Source organism: Phoxinus phoxinus (assembly GCF_949152265.1).
Source record: "Phoxinus phoxinus genome assembly, chromosome: 8".
NCBI classification, from domain to species: Eukaryota; Metazoa; Chordata; class Actinopteri; order Cypriniformes; family Leuciscidae; genus Phoxinus; species Phoxinus phoxinus.
The window spans coordinates 37,398,751-37,412,200 of NC_136883.1; the positions used below are offsets into that span (position 1 = coordinate 37,398,751).

The following is a 13,450-nucleotide window of genomic DNA, read 5'->3' on the forward strand; positions in this document are numbered from 1 at the left end:
CGTTCGCTAGCTATTCTGTTCGATTCTTCTTCGATTTCTTCGATGTTTGTTATTGTCTAAAAAGATTGTTAGGCTACGTTTTACAGTCTTACTACGTCAACATTTCATGTTTAATTCAGTGTGTTACTTGCCATTTCTGTGTACGTTAACGTTAATTATTTGTGAAATGTATTAGCAACTGCTGAGTTAAAATGCATGAATTGATCAAAGTAAATCTTACAGCATGTTTGATTCAGTGTGGCTCAGGTTTGACCGTCAGTGTCTGTCTGTGGGAGTTTTTCACCTGGTGAAAATAATAGTCCAATAGTGACTGATGCACAAAACAAAAGTGCTTTTCTTCTATTATTTGTACAGATATTTTGCATATGATCTTTAGCATTTATTTTATTTTCTCTTTTGAGATGCCTAAATCTATGGAAGCTTGTTTCCGCCACAGAAGAAAAAAAAGTAATTGCGACTTTTTATCTCACAAATCTGTCTTTATTTCTCATAATTTTACATCTCGCAATTCTGACTTTCTCTGACAATTGTTAGATATTAAGTCGCAATTGCGTGTTATAAAGTCAGAATTGTGAGATATAAACTATTATGTCTTGTTTTCCTTGGAATTGGACCTTTATAACTCTATTGCAAGTTTATATCTCACAATTCTGAGAAAAGATGTCAGATGTGAGATATAAAAAGATGCTAGATTATAAACTTGCAATTTCAAGAAAAATGGTCAGAATTGCAAGATGTAAACTCGCAATTGTGAGTTAAAAAGTCGCAATTATGTTTTAAAATGTTTTATTCTGTGGCGGAAACGAGCTTCCATATTTATCTGCAGGTGCACAATGATTTGTCATTTCTCTCCAGTAACTGGTGACTGTGGTTATTGAGTTAAATGGAGAGCTCTGGTGTAATGAAGAAATCTTGTTCTGTTTATGTTCCCTCCTCATGCAGAAAGCGAACAGCTCATCTTTCTGCCCGTTGTTTTGCCGTTCCTGCTGAAATGGATCAGAAAAGCTTCGTCCTGTCAGAAACACGTCTGTGAACACCGGAGCCAATGGTGAGTGTTTGCACTTCATTATTACTCTCAGAAAAAAGGTACAAAAGCTGTCACTGTGGTGGTACCTTTTTGTACCTTTTGTACTCATTTGTACCTAAAGAGTGCATATTAGTCCCTCAAAGGTAGGCTACATATTGGTACCAAAAGTGTACTAGTACCCAAATTGTACATATTAGTACCCAAATTGTACATATTAGTACCCAAATTGTACATATTAGTACCAAAAGTGTACATATTAGTACCCAAATTGTACGTATTAGAACCCAAATTGTACACATTAGTACCCAAATTGTACATATTAGTACCAAAAGTGTACATATTAGTACCCAAATTGTACATATTAGTACCCAAATTGTACACATTAGTACCCAAATTGTACATATTAGTACCAAAAGTGTACATATTAGTACCCAAATTGTACATATTAGTACCAAAAGTGTACATATTAGTACCCAAATTGTAAATATTAGTACCCAAATTGTACATATTAGTACCCAAATTGTACATATTAGAACCCAAATTGTACATATTAGTACCCAAATTGTACATATTAGTACCCAAATTGTACATATTAGAACCCAAATTGTACATATTAGTACCAAAAGTGTACATATTAGTACCCAAATTGGACATATTAGTAGCCAAATTGGACATATTAGTACCAAAAGTGCACATATTAGTACCCAAATTGGACATATTAGTACCAAAAGTGCACATATTAGTACCCAAATTGTACATATTAGTACCAAAAGTGTACATATTAGTACCCAAATTGTACATATTAGAACCCAAATTGTACATATTAGAACCTTTTTGGAGGGTACTGTCCCAGTGACAGCTTTTGTACCTTTTTTTCTGAGAGTGGCATCAGACACGGCCTGTGTTTCCTCTGCTACACCTGCAGGTCAATCAACTACCGACATTTGTTTCTGCCACAAAATAAAACATTAAAAAAGATAATTGTGACTTTTTATCTCACAATTGCGAGTTTACATCTACATCGAGAATAAAAGTCAGAATTTCTTGATATAAAGTCGCAATTGCGTGTTATAAAGTCAGAATTTTCGAGAAATAAACATGCAATTCTGAGAAAAGATGTGAGAACTGTGAGTTTATTTCTCGCAATTGACCGTTCGCAAAACCCCGCCCTCTAACGGTTCTCGTCCAATCCTAGCTCAGCAACTGTAACTAAGGAGAAGGACCTCCGTCAAACATTCCGATTTCAGCAAGATAGTGCAACGATGCGCCTATGGCAGTGGGGTCTGCACGGGCTTAAAACTTGCTGTATTTTATGATTGCTTGCAACTATACTAAAAAAATAGGCTACATGTACAAACACCGTTTCACTACGGCACTGCGGCCCCTCATCAGTCAGCAAACAAGAGGAAAAAAAAGAGAAAAAGCACGGACTTACTAATTAGGACACAACTTTGATGTGGTTGAACAGGTCACAGTCACAAATTCCTCTGGAACTCAAACATTAAACTTCAAAACAAAGTTCGCGCAGTTGCACAACTATTTACACAAATATATCTTTCTCAGTCGGCTGAGTCATGAATGAAGAGAACCGCATCGAGAGTTGATGGTTTCGGCGCGTCCTCTGATTGCAGTGTTGTGACTGAAATAGCGCGCGCGGGAGCACATGCACAACACAGTTTTGTAAAATGATATATGATCAAATAAAAATGATTGATATATAATTTTACAAAACTGTTTTGTGCATGTGTTCCCGTGCGCTATTCTGTCTATACTTTCTGTCGTGCCCTGGAGGATATGTCTGCTGCATTACTCCAAAACCAATCACTTAATGTATGGAGCTCAACCCAGCCATGTGTCTGGTTCTCAATTGTTTGACGGGCGTAGTAACAATAACTAAGGGGCGTGGCTTTTGCGAACGGTCAATTGTGAGTTTATGGGCCCTAGTTTAAGGATCTAAGTGCATGGTCTAAAGCGCAGGGCGCAAGTTCACTTAGGGCGCGACACAAGTGTATTTTGCTAGTTTCAGCCCGACGCAGTTATCATTTTCACGTCCTGCGCCATGTTGTTTAAATAGCAAATGCATCTGTGGCCCATGAGCTGCTGGTCTGAGAACGAGTGTGTGTTCAGGCGCATTGTTGGTGTGTTGCTATTTTGAGGAACAGAAATAGGCTGAGCCGTTGACCAACCGAAACCTGCTCTAAAGTCAATGGAGCAATTATTTTTTGTTATTTAAAGAGCGCGTTATTTGTTATCCAAATCCACTTTTGCTAGTTTAACGACGGGAAAAATGCCCGGCGGTCCTGGCGCATGGTCTAAAAGGGTCGTCTCTATTCTCTTAATGAGTAATGGGTGTGTTTTGGGATTTACGTGCGTTAAACCACTCAGAGTCTCATCTCCCATTCCCTTAAAATGGCAGTTGCGCTCACGGCCATCGCGGATTCACTATTTACATGGAGGAATTTGATAGTGGAAAGACCGAACGCGTCTCTAGAGAGAGAGTGTGTGTGTGTGTGTGTGTGTGTGTGTGTGTGTGTGTGTGTGTGTGTGTGTGTGTGTGTGTGTGTGTGTGTGTGTGTGTGTGTGTGTGTGTGTGTGTGTGTGGGGACAAGCCGGATTCCACCAAATCTTTATACACAATAATAATCTTTTACATTGTAATCCTTCTCATTTTAATATTTGGCATGTTTGTGTGTTGCTGTGCGTCCCTGTGTGTGTAATAAGCAGAGTGTTGTGCGTTGTGGACCCGTCTATAGGCGCACATTACTAACACGCTCTTTAAATAAAAATAAAATAATTGCTCCATTGACTTTAGAGCAGGGTTCAGTTGGTCAATGGCTCAGTCTATTTCTGTTTCTCAAAATAGCAACGCACCAACAACGCTCCTGAACACACACTCGTTCTCAGACCAGCAGCTCATGGGCCACAGATGGGCGCAAAAGCATTTGCTATTTAAACAACGGAGCGCAGGACGTGAAAATGATAACTGCGTCGGGCTGAAACTAGTAAAAACACTTGCGTCGCGGTTGCGCAATGTGCCGGGTGTGAGATAGGGCCCTATATCTCACAATTCTGACTTTATAACACAGAATTGCGACTTTATATCATGTAATTGTGAAAAAAAAGTCAGATTCTATAATGAACAGATGTCAGATGACAGTGAACTCACGATTTGACCTTTCGCTAAGCTCCGCCCCCCTGGGTTACTTTTGCTCACCCAAACAAGCAAACAAAACATCCCATAGGAGTCCATTGGAATTTGCAATTCGATTCGCTGTTAAAAGTGCTCATGAATTGGGAAAATCTGATTGGATATTAGTCTAGTTCATGTACATGAGCTGGAATGATTTGTGACATTGTAAAGATATTTATCTGGTGTTTTTCTGTAAACAACCCCAAACTTGTTGCAAGAAATTGTGTTTATAAGTTAAATAAATTTTGTTTATTTCAGTGTATTGATTTGGATGTATAATTGTTTCGAGTTTCTTTCTATTTGATCTATTTAATAATCATATCTATTTTATTCAGAATCTAAATTTGTTCATGTTTACAAAATATTACCAAAAAATACTTTATTTGTACCTTTGTCAGTTAAATAAAGGTTAGAGAGAATTAACAAATCACAGATTCTTAATTTTATTGCATTTTTACAAAATTTCCCAACTTTTTCCTGGAATTGGGGTTGTAAAAATGACACAAAATTTTTTTTTTTATCAAAATGACTAAAACTTTAACGATAATTAAAACGAAAATGTAAAAATAAAAGCGAATTCAAAATACTACAATACTATATAAACAATGCTAAAGTGACTGTGTGTGTTTGTGCTTCAGGATATTAAAGGCCAGTGCTGGACGGATGAAGAATCGGATGGAGAGAATGAACCGGAGCAGTTCCTGTACGGTATTCAGGTAAAACACATTTTATATGACACATGATTTAATCCTTTATCATAAGGCAGGAAAAGTCTTGTCTTTAGTGGCTTTATCTTCATGTGAAAAATAATAAATTATAAATATTTCCAACTGGGTTTAAATGAGCATCTCAAATAAATGACGACAAATCTGTAGCAAATACACTGCCGTTCAAAAGTTTTGGATCATCGGTAACAAAACTTTCTATTCATCAAAGAATCCTGTAAATAACTGTATTCAACATTGATAATAATCATAATGTTTCTTGAGCATCAACTCACCATATTACTGATTTCTGAAGGATCATGTGACACTGAAGACTGGAGTAATGATGCTGAAAATACAGCTTTGATCACAGGAATAAATTACACTTTACTATATATTCACATAGAAAACATCTCTTTAAAATTGCAGAAATATTTAACAATATTATTGTTTTTTTGTGTATTTTTAATCAGATAAATGCTGCATCGGTGAACAGAAGAGATTATTTTAAAAACAGATCCCAAACTTTTGAACGGCAGTGTGTGTGTGTGTGTCCCTTGGACTGAAAGTGAAGTAAGCGTGCAGGTTCATGTGTAATACCACTGTGCACCTGTAGGGGAGCTGTGCAGCCGACCTGTACCGCCACCCGCAGCTCGACGCGGATATCGAGGCTGTGAAAGACATTTACACGGATGGCGCTGTGTCCGTCAGGTAAGAAGAACTCAATCTGATTCACATCTGAGCATTCACACCTGATTCACATTCATTCTGAGGGTGTTGTACGGCCCGCGGTTCGGCACGCGTGTGATAAGTTGGACGTGTTTTGTCTTGCCAATTTACACATTCAAACAATTATGAACGCGTAAGAAGAGGCGAAAATCGAGACTTCCACGTTATCTGGGCACAAAGCCACACACACACACCCGAAGCGCTCGTAGAGAGAGAGAGAGGGGGGGCGAGAGAGAGAGAGAGAGAGAGAGGGCGAGAGAGAGAGAGAGAGAGAGAGAGAGAGAGAGAGGGCGAGAGAGAGAGAGAGGGGGCGAGAGGGGGCGAGAGAGAGAGAGAGAGAGAGAGAGAGGGCGAGAGAGAGAGAGAGAGAGAGAGAGAGAGAGGGGGGCGAGAGAGAGAGAGAGAGAGAGAGAGGGCGAGAGAGAGAGAGAGAGAGAGAGAGAGAGAGAGAGAGGGGGGCGAGAGAGAGAGAGAGGGGGGCGAGAGAGAGAGCTTTTAAATACAGTTTAAATACACAATACAGCTTTTTAAAAAATGAACCTTTAATTTCTACAGTGAACAAATAGTGTTATTTTAAATTTAGGCCTAATTATTAATTTCTGTACCTGAACACTACTGTTAGACTTTGTAACTTTGTTATTTAGTGTTAATCTCTGCTTGTAATGTGTGTATTTGTTCTTATTTTATTACTGACTGTTGACTTGTGTTTAATAATGTTTGAACTTTATCGGCTAGTCATTTTAGCTGTGGCATCGAAGTACTTCAAGTGAGTTTTAAGTAAAAAATGAAAAGCAAAGTTACATTTACCCCCCATATATATATATATTTATTTATTTATTTTTCTGATTCGAAAAATGATATGGCGTTTACGCCGCTCAAAAACCGTAAATGATCCGAACCGTGAGTTTTGTGATCCGTTGCTCCACTGGTGTGTTGCTCTTCCCACAGGGAGTACGGCACGATCGACGATGTGGACATCGACCTGCAAATCAACATCAGCTTCTTGGATGTGAGAACACACACTTCCCACACAAACTACTCAACAACTTTATACACAGATCCTGTGATGGGAATAAATGATTTGTGTGTTTGCAGGAGGAGGTGGCGACCGCGTGGAAGGTGATCCGAACCGAGCCCATCGTCCTACGCCTTCGCTTCTCTCTCTCACAGTACCTGGATGGACCCGGTAAGAAACGTGCACTTCTGTGCATGTGTGTGTGTGTGTGTTTGAGACGGTACTTACGTTACAGACATGCTCAATTGACTCCCGCAGAGCCGTCTGTGGAGGTGTTCCAGCCGTCCAATAAAGAAGGGTTCAGTTTGGGCCTTCAACTAAAGAAGTAAGTCCAGACTGACTATGTTTGCATGAGCACCAATAATAATGATCAGAATAAGTTGCCCCCCCCCCCCCCCTTTACATGCATTTTGCATTATTCTGACTATTCTCTAAGAATTGTGATTAGATATTTCAAGTCTTTATTTGTTATAATTATGGCTTCCAGATTATGAAAACCCCAAATTCAAAATTAGGATATTGTGAAAAGGTTTTCATAATCTTTAAGTCATAATCATCAAAATTATAACAGATAAAGGCTTGAAATATCTCATTTTGCATGTAATGAGTCTATATAATATATTAGTTTCACCTTTTAAGTTGAATTACTGAAATAAATTAACTTTTTTCACCTGTATACATGCATGTGTGTGTATTTGTAAATACAAAATAATTTTACACAGCACACACACATATATTATGTAAACACAAACTTTTATTTTGGATGCGATTAATTGTTTCACAGCCCTAGAACATAGTCTTTTACATTTACAATTATGCATTTGGCAGAGGCTTTTATGCAAAGTGAAGTGTTCTGACTGATGTAGCAGGAACTGTGATGTTTAGACACGAGGCCTGAAGCTTGTCCTCATGTTTCCAGGATCCTCAGCACGTTCACGTCTCAGCAGTGGAAGCATCTCAGTAATGAGTTCCTCAAAGCCCAGCAGGAGAAACGCCACAGCTGGTTCAAAGCCGGAGGAACCATCAAGAAATTTCGTGCAGGATTGAGTATCTTCTCCCCGATACCCAAGTATGTCCTCAACGTCTGATGTGAAAACCCGTGTCATATACGCTAACTCTCTGAAACAACAGATCATGGTTGATGCGACTGAGTTAGGGCTCAACAGTGACCAGCTATATATATATATATATATATGACCCTGACCACAAAACCAGTCACATGGGTCAAATTTTTAAAATTGAGATGTATACATAATCTGAAAGCTGAATAAATAATCTCTCCATTGATGTATGGTTTGTTAGGATAGGACAATATTTGGTCGAGACACAACTATTGAAAATCTGGAATCTGAGGAGCAAAAAAATTTAAACATTGAGAAAATCTCCTTTAAAGTTGTGCATTTATGTTCACGATTGTGCTGCATTCACTCACACAAATACATGTTTTATATATTTACGGTAGGACATTTACTAAATATCTTCATGGAACATGATCTTAATATCCTCATGATTTTTGGCATAAAAGAAAATAATTATAATTTTGAACCATACAATGTATAGTTGCTATTGCCACAGATATACCCGTGCGGCTCCAGACTGGGTTTGTGATACAGGGCCATAATTATATATATATATATATATAATTTATGTAACAATCTTAAACTCCTTTCATGAAGAAAGTTTTGCTGCAAATTTTTTACAAACTTGAAATGGTCACTTTTGTTTATTTTAATGCTCAGCTAAACACTGTACAGTGACTTACTCACTCACATATACAATATATTAATGTTGCGTTCACGTCATGGTGAGATTGCCATAATACAATCAGGAATTATTAGTTTTTATTAGTCATTGCTTATTATATGTTATCTGGATTATGTAATCAGATTCTAATAATTCTATACATGTAATTATAATACATTTTAAAATACTAATCAGACTACAGTTAAATTTTTTTATTAATTACATGATTACTTAATATTCACAAAATGGCAGTAAATTACTCAAAATGTAATGTTTCTCACTAATTCTGATCTGTAATTACACAAATCAGTGTAACGAATTAAATATTTAATCAATTTGTGCTTTATTTTATTTTAAAAAGTTACATTTTTATGGTTTAATTCAATCAATTTACAAACCACCTGCAGTTTCTTTAAATGCACTTAATTTTGTTGATGACAAATTTCAACATAATTGTTTATTTTTATATCACTACAATACATAATTATCTCTGATAAACAAGTTAAGGGTAAAAGTAATAAAGTAATCAAAATTATATTGCCTAAATATGTAATCGATTACGTTACTAACTACAGATTTTGCCAGGTAGTTTGTATTCAGTTATGAACTAAAATGTAATATTCCCAGCACTGTTTATAATAATTAATTGGTTTGAGTTGGACAAACTTAAATTAAACTAATTAGTTCTGTCAAATTAACTTTTATGAGTATTTAGCACTTTCTTTTTCTTTCAAGTTCACAGAACTGATATATTTTCAGTAAGCTGAACTGTTTTAATTGTTTTGAGTTTTATGAAATTATTTCTTTTATTTTAGACTAACTTAAGTTTCACTGAAACGGCTGGGATGTCTATTTCCCAGCATGCTTTGCTGATGGCACTCGAAAGGGAGAGTAAATGCTCAAATTAAGTGTAATATAATGTGTGTGTTTTGCGCAAGATTAATGTTAAGTGGGATATTTAGTAGTGATTAATGTTTTGTTATGCTAATTTGGAAGAATTTCTGTTAATGTTGGTTTTAGGATAGTTACATCATGTTGACGAGTGGAGCATGATCTTGATCTGAGAGCAAATAATATCTTTATATTGTTGCACTCATACAGCAAATGCTTCAGTATAGCACACTATTGTTAACATGTAAACAAATTAGTATGTTAGCAAACTAGCTTGTTAAAGCTAACTAAGTTTGTACTAATGAAAGTGTTCACATTGAGATTACATGAAAGTTTTAGTGTATGAATTAAAACATTTCAAGTTAAGAACAATTAATATGTATAAGCTTACTTAAACTTTGAATTTAATAACTTAAAACATTTTAAGCAACTGATTTCCTTAAATGTTTTGCCAACTTATTCGGGTGTGTGTTCGTTGCTAGTGATGACAATAAAATACTTAATGACTTCATAAATTCAGCTCTCTATGCTCTTGAAATGAACGCTCCAGGTATCACTGGCTAATGATTAGCATTACAAACAGAATTATGCATTTGACTAGTCAGAAATCATACTTGAGGTGTTTCCGAGCTGACGTGAGCGCAGCATGAACTCATCCGCTGGCTGTGGCCTCCATCTTGGCTCCAGGTCTCCCAGTTTCCCCCTGATCCAGGACACAGTGTTGAAAGGCAAACTGAGCGTGCCGGAGCTCAGAGTCACGCGGCTCATGAACCGCTCCATCTCCTGTACCATGAAGAACCCCAAGGGCGAGTTGTTCAGCTATCCTCCGAACAGCCAGGTCAGCATCTCGTCTTCCCCGACTGCACGTTTTCCTTTCGAATCACTCTCTTTCCCGCTTCTCCATACCCGTGACCCCGTGACCCCTCAGTGGCTCATCATTAGGGACTCCACGTGAGAGATAAAACATGGCTGCAGATTCCTCTCGTAGGATCAATCTCCCATCACAACCCCAGCCTCTTTGCCCTTCGAAACCCCCCTCGCCTAACACGGCTGGCTGGCACCTTTCCCATAATGCTTTGTCTCCGTTAACCCATCAGACTGTGGCTGTCCCGGCGGGCAGGGCCCCTGCGCAGATTACCACCCGCCAGCTGATTGAGTTGTTTTTCTCATCCCAGGCGGGCGGACACTGCAAGAACATCCCAACGCTGGAGTACGGCTTCCTCGTGCAGGTACTCGTCTCACACACACGCCGGCACGCATGACGTCATCGTTTCCCATCATGCTCAGTGTACATCCAAACATTACATTCGTGCATGACGAGCGCAGCTTCATAGTGACGTCCTGTAAATCTCATAAAAGGCCATGTGCATGATGATGCCGAGGATTAAAGCACCTACAGAAAATCACAGCTTTAATTTGAAATGTAAAAATGTAAAGAAATTCATTAAAAATGTACAGAGCCCTGAGAAGAATATATATATATATCGTGGCCACGAATTACGAGTTCGTACCCTTGACTTAATAATTAGTTCCCTCGTTTAAGAAAGTGGGCATGTTGAACTAATTTGTTCCCTCATTTGAACTAAAACGAGGGAATTAATTATTATATTGTGCGCTCGATTTAGTAAAACGAGGGAATGAATTATTGTATTGTGTGCGCAATTTAGTATAACGAGAGAACGAATTATTATATTGTGCGCTCAATTTAGTAAAACTAGGGAACGAATTATTATATTGTGTGCGCAATTTAGTAAAACAAGGGAATTAATTATATCGTGCGTTCGATTTAGTAAAACAAGGGAACAAATTATTATATTGTGTGCGTGATTTAGTAAAACAAGGGAACAAATTATTATATTGTGCGCGCGATTTAGTAAAACGAGAGAACGAATTATTATATTGTGCGCGTGATTTAGTAAAACAAGGGAACGAATTATTATATTGTGTGCGTGATTTAGTAAAACAAGGGAACGAATTATTATATTGTGCGCATGATTTAGTAAAACAAGGGAACGAATTATTATATTGTGCGCATGATTTAGTAAAACAAGGGAACGAATTATTATATTGTGCGCGCGATTTAGTAAAACAAGGGAACGAATTATTATATTGTGCGCACGATTTAGTAAAACAAGGGAACGAATTATTATATTGTGCACACGATTTAGTAAAACAAGGGAACGAATTATTATATTGTGCGCACGATTTAGTAAAACAAGGGAACGAATTATTATATTGTGCGCACGATTTAGTAAAACAAGGGAACGAATTATTATATTGTGCGCACGATTTAGTAAAACAAGGGAACGAATTATTATATTGTGCGCGCGATTTAGTAAAACAAGGGAACGAATTATTATATTGTCTGCGCGATTTAGTAAAACAAGGGAACGAATTATTATATTGTGCGCGCGATTTAGTAAAACAAGGGAACGAATTATTATATTGTGTGCGTGATTTAGTAAAACAAGGGAACGAATTATTATATTGTGCGCACGATTTAGTAAAACAAGGGAACGAATTATTATATTGTGCGCACGATTTAGTAAAACAAGGGAACGAATTATTATATTGTGTGCGTGATTTAGTAAAACAAGGGAACGAATTATTATATTGTGTGCGTGATTTAGTAAAACAAGGGAACGAATTATTATATTGTGTGCGTGATTTAGTAAAACAAGGGAACGAATTATTATATTGTGCGCGCGATTTAGTAAAACAAGGGAACGAATTATTATATTGTGCGCACGATTTAGTAAAACAAGGGAACGAATTATTATATTGTGCACACGATTTAGTAAAACAAGGGAACGAATTATTATATTGTGCGCACGATTTAGTAAAACAAGGGAACGAATTATTATATTGTGCGCACGATTTAGTAAAACAAGGGAACGAATTATTATATTGTGCGCACGATTTAGTAAAACAAGGGAACGAATTATTATATTGTGCGCGCGATTTAGTAAAACAAGGTAACGAATTATTATATTGTCTGCGCGATTTAGTAAAACAAGGGAACGAATTATTATATTGTGCGCGCGATTTAGTAAAACAAGGGAACGAATTATTATATTGTGTGCGTGATTTAGTAAAACAAGGGAACGAATTATTATATTGTGCGCGCGATTTAGTAAAACAAGGGAACGAATTATTATATTGTGCGCGCGATTTAGTAAAACAAGGGAACGAATTATTATATTGTGTGCGCGATTTAGTAAAACAAGGGAACGAATTATTATATTGTGTGCGCGATTTAGTAAAACAAGGGAACGAATTATTATATTGTGTGCGCGGTTTAGTAAAACAAGGGAACGAATTATTATATTGTGCGCGCGATTTAGTAAAACAAGGGAACGAATTATTATATTGTGTGCGCGATTTAGTAAAACAAGGGAACGAATTATTATATTGTGTGCGCGGTTTAGTAAAACAAGGGAACGAATAATTATATTGTGTGCGCGGTTTAGTAAAACAAGGGAACGAATTATTATATTGTGTGTGCGGTTTAGTAAAACGAGGGAATGAATTATTGTATTGTGTGCGCAATTTAGTATAACGAGAGAACGAATTATTATATTGTGCGCTCAATTTAGTAAAACTAGGGAACGAATTATTATATTGTGTGCGCAATTTAGTAAAACAAGGGAATTAATTATATCGTGCGTTCGATTTAGTAAAACAAGGGAACAAATTATTATATTGTGTGCGTGATTTAGTAAAACAAGGGAACAAATTATTATATTGTGCGCGCGATTTAGTAAAACGAGAGAACGAATTATTATATTGTGCGCGTGATTTAGTAAAACAAGGGAACGAATTATTATATTGTGTGCGCGGTTTAGTAAAACAAGGGAACGAATTATTATATTGTGTGTGCGGTTTAGTAAAACGAGGGAATGAATTATTGTATTGTGTGCGCGGTTTAGTAAAACAAGGGAACGAATTATTATATTGTGTGTGCGGTTTAGTAAAACGAGGGAATGAATTATTATATTGTGTGCGCGGTTTAGTAAAACAAGGGAACGAATTATTATATTGTGTGTGCGGTTTAGTAAAACGAGGGAATGAATTATTGTATTGTGTGCGCAATTTAGTATAACGAGAGAACGAATTATTATATTGTGCGCTCAATTTAGTAAAACTAGGGA

The 13,450-nt window shown here is 37.0% G+C and overlaps 1 protein-coding gene across 11 annotated transcripts in view; it reads left to right on the forward strand.

Annotated features, from left to right (window-relative positions):
* parp6a (poly (ADP-ribose) polymerase family, member 6a) overlaps window positions 1-13,450 on the forward strand; it is a 51,778-nt gene that overhangs the window by 16,803 nt on the left and 21,525 nt on the right. For 7 of the 11 annotated variants that reach the window (XR_013798699.1, XR_013798700.1, XR_013798701.1 and 4 more), the window contains 9 exons: window positions 943-1,048; window positions 4,856-4,933; window positions 5,538-5,632; window positions 6,599-6,659; window positions 6,746-6,836; window positions 6,924-6,990; window positions 7,585-7,734; window positions 9,987-10,137; window positions 10,397-10,528. Coding sequence is in view for 6 of the 11 variants with exons in the window: in XM_079621796.1 (XP_079477922.1) it covers window positions 1,046-1,048; window positions 4,856-4,933; window positions 5,538-5,632; window positions 6,599-6,659; window positions 6,746-6,836; window positions 6,924-6,990; window positions 7,585-7,734; window positions 9,987-10,137; window positions 10,397-10,528 (828 nt within the window). In the remaining 5 variants the exon portion in view is untranslated. The remainder of the gene's footprint in view (window positions 1-942; window positions 1,049-4,855; window positions 4,934-5,537; window positions 5,633-6,598; window positions 6,660-6,745; window positions 6,837-6,923; window positions 6,991-7,584; window positions 7,735-9,986; window positions 10,138-10,396; window positions 10,529-13,450) is intronic. The other 4 variants (XR_013798702.1, XM_079621799.1, XM_079621801.1 and 1 more) reach the window with 1 other exon arrangement.